At 68.3% G+C, this 6500-nt stretch overlaps 1 protein-coding gene across 1 annotated transcript in view; it reads right to left on the reverse strand.

The window, feature by feature from the left end:
• Positions 1–3350, reverse strand: part of COL18A1 (collagen type XVIII alpha 1 chain) — a 48886-nt gene extending 45536 nt beyond the window's left edge. The window contains exon 1 of the mRNA XM_007452485.1: positions 2684–3350. Within this exon, the coding sequence (XP_007452547.1) occupies positions 2684–3350 (667 nt within the window). The remainder of the gene's footprint in view (positions 1–2683) is intronic.
• Positions 3351–6500: the final 3150 nt, after the last annotated feature.

The raw sequence follows: 6500 nt of genomic DNA on the forward strand, positions 1-6500 counted from the left end.
CCGGGGGGGGGGGGGGGGGGGGGCGGGGCCCCTGCAGGCAGCTCTGCTGGGGTCTGGGAAGGAGGCGGCACCCGCGGCTCGGGCCTCGCCCACCCCGCCCCACGGCCGGCACAAGCAGCCCCAGGACCTCACTCAGCCAGAGCCAGTTTCATCCCAGGGCCGCCCTCCCGGCCAGGCCTCCGCCCCCGCCTGCCCCTCCCCCACTGCACACATGGCTGGCCCAAGGGACTGGCAGCGGGCAGAGGAGGGGAAGGGCACTCCAGCCCTGGCCCCGTGGGACGCCCCCGGCCAGGCCACAGCCAGCAGGGTCCCTGGCGTGGTGGACGTCCGAGTGGCTGACAGAAGAATCCCGCAGGCTTCTGCTTTGAACACGGCCTCAGGCCGCGGCCCTGCCAATGTCTGCCCACGCCCAGGGAGAAGTCCCCTTGAGGCCGCTCCACAGACTGGGCCAGCTGCAGTCAAGGACATTCCACACCCCGCGCAGCCCTGCCCGGGCCCTGCCCGCACGAGGCCCATCCTGTACCGGCCCCCGGCCCCGGGTCCACTGTGGCTGAACCCCCAGGCCAAAGGGGACCCGGGCCCAGCAGCGGGATGTGTGTGCCCAGGGCTCTGAGCGGGCCCTTTCCCCGCTCCCTGCCCCTGCCCCATGGAGGTGGGCCTTTGTGTGGCACCGGGGGCCCTCCGGGCAGGACACCTCCCTGCGGCGCTGCCCCTGCCCCACGCGCGTGGTTGGGGACAGGGCAAGGCTGGCTGGGGGACGCGGCACAGAGTCTGGAGGGGCCCGGGCTGGCCCGCCGTCGGGTGTACCGGGGGCACTGACGGCATGGAGGGTGAGGGAGCACGCAGCTTGCTGCAGCCCCCTCCCTCGGCGTGAGGTCAATGCCCTCCGTGCCAACAGCCGGGCCAGGCCCCTGCCCCCGCCCTCGGCCCCGCCCTCAGGGGCAGCCACAGGGCCCGTGGGCTCCTCATGCGCCAGGCCCTCCCGGAGGGGCCCCTGCCCGGGCTGCTCCTCGGACCCCCTCCTGGCCACCCTGCTCACACGCAGGGCTCGGCCCCGCCCCCTCAAGCCGCGGCCCCGCCCCCCTCAAGCCGCGGCCCCGCCTTCCTCTCCTTCCAGCCCTTGCTTTGCTTCCCCCTTGGGGTGGGCGCCACCCGTCGCGGGCACTCGTTCCTGCCCTGCCGCGGCCTGGGCCCCGGCAGCCACCTCCTCGCTGCATCCCAGGCCTGGCCAGGGAATCGCCCATGCACATCCCTCAGGGGCGCAGCAGAGTGACACCCCCTCCCGGGGTCCAGTGCAGGCGGCCCACCCCCACTGGCCCAGCTCCAAAGCCCAATGACCTCGGAAACCAATGAGTGGGTCGAGGCTGCTCCCCACAGCACCACGGTCGGGGGCGGGGGGGTTAGCAGTACACACACAGCAGGGCACGGATGGGCCCGCAAGTGCAAACGGGGAGCAGGCTCCGCTCGGGGCCCAGCCGCAGCAAGGACGCAGAGGCAGCCGGGGCCCGTCCCCCTACCAGCCACGCGGTGATGGCGCGAGTCCATGTCGGGGACGTGGCCCCCAGGAGGGAGTGGCCCTTTCGCTGCCCCGGGGTGGAGAGGCTCTGGAGCTCACGGACCAGCTGGGGGGCCCCGTGAACCCCTCAGACTCACTGGCCACTAGTTGGTCAAGACCTGTCGACCTTAAGAGCAGCAGGCCCCCGTCCCTTCCGCCCCCTCGACCGTGCAGGCTGGGCACAGTGGCTGGGAGCCGTGGGCAGAATTAGGTGGGACGTCCCGTCGCCGTCCTGTGCCTTGGTTCCCCCTCCGCGACAGGCGTGTGGCAGGCGACCTCAGAGTGTGGGGCACCTGCCGTCACGCACAGAACCTCTGGTCTCGAGCACGCCTCTCGGCCTCCCCAGACCTCAGCCTGCCCCCAGCAGCACACGCCGTCCAGCCGGACCGACGGGAAGGCGGGTGGCGGGCCGGCCGTTACCTGCAGGCGGCCCAATGAACACGCAGCGCCCGTCCTCGCGGGCCGGGAGCGAGGCGCAGGGGAACGGCAGCCCGCGCCCGTCCAGGCGGCTCCAGCACGCGTCCTCCAGGGCCTCGCAGAACTGGCGGCAGGGCGGCGGGCCGGGCAGGGCGCCGGGGCCACAGGGGGGGGCCAGCAGCAGGCAGAAGAACCAGGCCAGGAAGCGGTGACAGTGGGTCTGGAGGAGCGCCCCCCAGGCCTGGACCGCGGCCTGCACCTCCTCGCCGCTCGCATGGTGGAGGTGGTTGGGCAGCCAGAAGCGCCCGATGCCCAGGTGGCCGCAGAGCGCCAGGGAGGGCAGCAGGGGCAGGCAGCGGCCGGCAGCCCCCAGCAGTGCGGAGCTGTCAGCGAGACCAGGCCCCGCAGGATTAGCCACGTGGGGAACCCAAGCACCCCTGTCCCCACTTAGAGCCAAGAGTGCAGCGTGAGACAGCTTGGCGGAGGGGTCAGAGGAGCGAGCCCAGGGGGCAGCGTGCGCTCCCGGGGAGCCCGTCACCAGGTTAAGCGGAGGAGGCGTGCGCGTGCGGTCATCAGGGCGTCGGTGCTGCTGGCCGGGACGGGCTGCCGCGGGCAAGAGTCCCTCGCTGTCCAGCTCCTGGGGCCACCCCGGGGGCGGCTGGCTTCCCTGGGGAGGGGCCCCGGCCCGCGCGGAGGACAGAGAAGCTCTACCTGGGGATGGCGGTGGTACCGCAGGCTCCCCGAGCAGGGCCCGGGGCCTGTCCGGGGAGGGCGGCGGCTGGGTGGGCGCTGGCAGGGTGCCAGCCTCGGTCCTCTGGGTGTCCGGAGAGTTCGGGGCCCCGGTGCTCAGCCAGAGAGTGGACCCATCGCCCTGGGGGGCGCTGGAGGGTCCAGGGGTGGTGAGGGGGTCCGTGGGGTTCTCAGGGCCTGGCGTCCCCGTCCTGGCAGAGCTCTTGGTGGGGGTGGTGTCATCCCACAGCTGGACGAAGCTCCGGATGCCCAGAGCCACGTTCAGGATCTTGGCTCCGACGCCGGCAATGTTCCCCTCCTTCGTGTCTGGGCTCGCAGTGGAGGCCGCCGAGGGGACAGTGGGGGCCTGGCCCTGGCCCACCTCCGGCCTCTCCAGAGGCGGCTCGGGGCTGGCAAGGGCTTTCCACTGCTGGGTGGGGTCATCCTGGGGGGCCACGTGCGTGGTGGTGTCCTCTGTGGGCCACACCGGTGAGCTGCCCAGGGACTCAGAGGCCAGTGCGACCGTGGACCCAGCAGTGTTAGCGGGCCACAGCCAGGACATCAGGTCAGCCCGGGTGGGCGCGAGGCAGCATGCAAGCAGAAGCAGCAGGCCACAGTGGCCGCGGCGGCCGCTGGGGTCCGGAGCCATCAGGCTGTGAGCACCACAGAGCAGCGGGCGGCCTCTGCTGTCCAGAGGCGGGGCCAGCCCGCCCCCGCCTCCCGCCGCGGGGCCCGCAGCCAGCTCCCCATTCATGCATCCAGGCGGCTCCCCCTCCTACCTCCCCGCTCTCAAGGGCTCTCAAGGAGGGAAACGGACAGATGTGCGCCTTTACCCAAAGTGACAGGCCCCCTGGAAAAACGCCTCACACCTCCTTTAAGCAGCCGCCGACGCTCCCTCCACCAGAGGCCAAGGGGCACTGACAGAGCAGCCAGACGGCTTCCCAGCTCCCTCCCCGGGCCCTCCCAGACTGCCGCGGAGTCCCTGCTCCGGAGCATGGGCACGGTGGGGTCCGGGCCAGCACCCCGCGGTCCCCTCCGTGGGGGGGTGCTCCTGGGTGCCCTGGAGCTTTGGGAAGGACCCTCCTCCTCACCCTGCAGCCTGCAGAGCCCAGATGCAAGAGAAAGCGCCGGGCACAGGTCCTCGGGGCGTCCGTCCTGCACGTGGCTGGGAGCCTCAGGACACCAGGGTACAGCCCCTGGCCCCCGCCCCATGCCCACGATGCTCTGCACTTGGAGCTCCTCTGACTGAGAACAGCCTGGAAGCCTGGCCTCAAGCCACGGCTCTGGGGCAAAGCTGGAGCTTAGAAACCACTGGATTCGCTGTGAGTCCATCCTTCTGCTGCAGCTGCTGCCCTGAGACGGCAGCGTCCAGTCCCTGGGGCCTGCTCAAGTCACCTGTTCCGCAGCCTGCCCAGCTCTGTCCCCCCGCAGACGCCCGGCCGCCCTCCCTCCATCTCGCTAGAGAGCGCGGCCTCTTTTCAGCTTTCGCTCTTAAAACCGGCTCAAACGCACCGGCCCTCTGTCTGACGGGCTGGTACCGCGCTCCCGGGCTGATCCTGCCAGTGTCCAACTTCTCATCAGCGCTTAGCTGAGGCCTGGGGGAGTTGCTGATGAACTCCTGAGAACTGCTCCAAAGGGACAGAGCACAGCAGTTGGGAAGCGACAAAAGGCAGAGGAAGATTAGGGACTCGGTGAGACCAACGGTAGACAGACAGACAGACAGAGGTCCCCCCTGCCACTCCCACACCTCAGAGCTCAGCCCGTGTGCAGGGTGGGTGACTGGGGGATAAGCCCTTCACGCAGCCCCCGGGCGCCAGCCTCCTCCAGACATCACTGGGCGCCCCTTCCTGGGGTGTCCCACTCTGCGGACCTCTCCGGAAGCCAGGTTAGCCAGGCCGGCCTGCAGCTGGGCTCTTCCCACCGAGCCCCGACTCCTTCCCTTCATACAACTTCAGATGACACGATCCCTCTGTCCAAAACACTATCGGGTGCTGCCCCGTGGCCTGAAGTCCTGCCAGCGCCTCTTCGGGCTTTGGGGAGAGGCCTGGGCACGGGGAGTAGCCTCGCCTGGGACTCACAGCCTGTGCGGGGTCTGACCTGGATGCTAGCTGCCCCCTCCCCACCTGGCACCTGCCCAAGCCAGGCGGGGACCCAGCTCACGCCTTCACTGTGGGCACACCGTGTGGTAAGGAAACCTCAGCCCAGAGACCAGAGGCTCTGGGTCACAGCCCAGGAGAGGAGGATCCCAAGTGGAATCCAGGAGGTCTCTACACGCGCCCACACACGCCTGCACACGCCCGACACTCGCTTATGCAAACACACGTGCTCCCTCCCGCAGGCTCACATCATCACATGCACCCTCACACATCCACACACACATGCAAGGGTCTCACCACACGTTCCACGCTAGACCCCACGCGTGCCCTGCACGCCAGCCACCCCTTCTGTCTGAGTTCCCTCGGAACCCCGTCCTCTCCAGGCTGTGGCAGGGACCCCAGCTCAGGATGCCGAGGATGCCATCGACGAGCTGGGCTGCTCGGGACCAGAACCCACGTTTCAGGACGGTTGAACAGCAGATCCCCTCTCAAAAGGCGGGGGGCACCCTGTAAGCCAAATCTGGGTCCCACCATCCATCCCAGAATTCTTAGAAACACCTCGAGAACAGTCTCTTGCTAGTTACTGCCGCTAATGTGATTTTATGCCTAAAAGTCTCTGGAAAATCTCAGGACAGATATTCCAAAGGCCCTACCCCTTCTCCAAGCACGTTCTGGAGAGGGGCTCTGGGCCCTTTTGAGGCAGAGCCCCTGAGCCCATCAGGGTGGGGCTGCCCTTGTCCCCCCGATGGCCCCGTGCCCTCAGTTACTCCCTGGGGGCCACTCGCCAGCCCCCAGCCCTGCATTCACTCGCTCAATTCACGCTTCCCGGGAGAGCCAGGAACGTGGAACCGTGGGGCAAAGGGGGATGGTAGCCGTGACCCCACTGCACTGAGCGACACACCACCATCCAGTGGGCAGCCCCCACCCTCCCCGCTCCAGACCTCACCCTTCCTGCCCACCTCCTGGAGGCCGCAGTCACGCCCCGGCACTCCTAGAACGTCACACGTCCACCTTCTCTGGAAAACATCAGCACAGCTCTGCCCCAGGACTCGGCTCCCATCAGGAAGCAACCTGCCGAGGTGCTGGTCCGTGAGGCTCCCTGCACACATGTGCCCACACGTGCACAGGCTCACATGCATGTGTGCACACACGTGCACATGCACACACATGTGCGTAGCTCCACATGTGCACAGGCTCACATGCACACTCACACAGACAATGCAGCATTCAGAAAGTCTGAGGTGTAGACCAGGCTCCCCCAGCAGGCTGTGGGTGCAACAGGCCCCCCGCCCGGGCCCAGCCCCTCAGGGACACACAGCGCTCCGGTCCATCCGTGCACAGGGCCCTGTCAGCACTGGTCCCTGTGGAGTCTGTGCTCATTGTGGAGGTTGGATAATCTCCCTGTCACTCGTGGGGATGGAGGAGGAGGGGAAAATGGGTTTCGAGGGAAACCATCTGAAATGACTGAAACACCAATCCCTCTGGGTCAGGTGCCACGTTTCTGAAAGCACTTTGTTCTCCAAGGCCGGGCCCAGAGAGCCCTCAGCCCTCCTCAGAATCATCACAAACGCTGTGCTGAGGAACGACCCCAGGCCCTCCAGGTAAGGCGGCCCCCGCAGATGTGCCCCCCATCGTGTACAGAGTGGTCCCTCAGTCCCTGGTCGCTCCCCCACCCATTCATCCTCATGCCCTAGAGGGAGAGG

This window comes from Lipotes vexillifer, unplaced genomic scaffold (assembly GCF_000442215.2).
Source record: "Lipotes vexillifer unplaced genomic scaffold, Lipotes_vexillifer_v1.1 scaffold545, whole genome shotgun sequence".
In the NCBI taxonomy this organism is placed as follows: domain Eukaryota; kingdom Metazoa; phylum Chordata; class Mammalia; order Artiodactyla; family Lipotidae; genus Lipotes; species Lipotes vexillifer.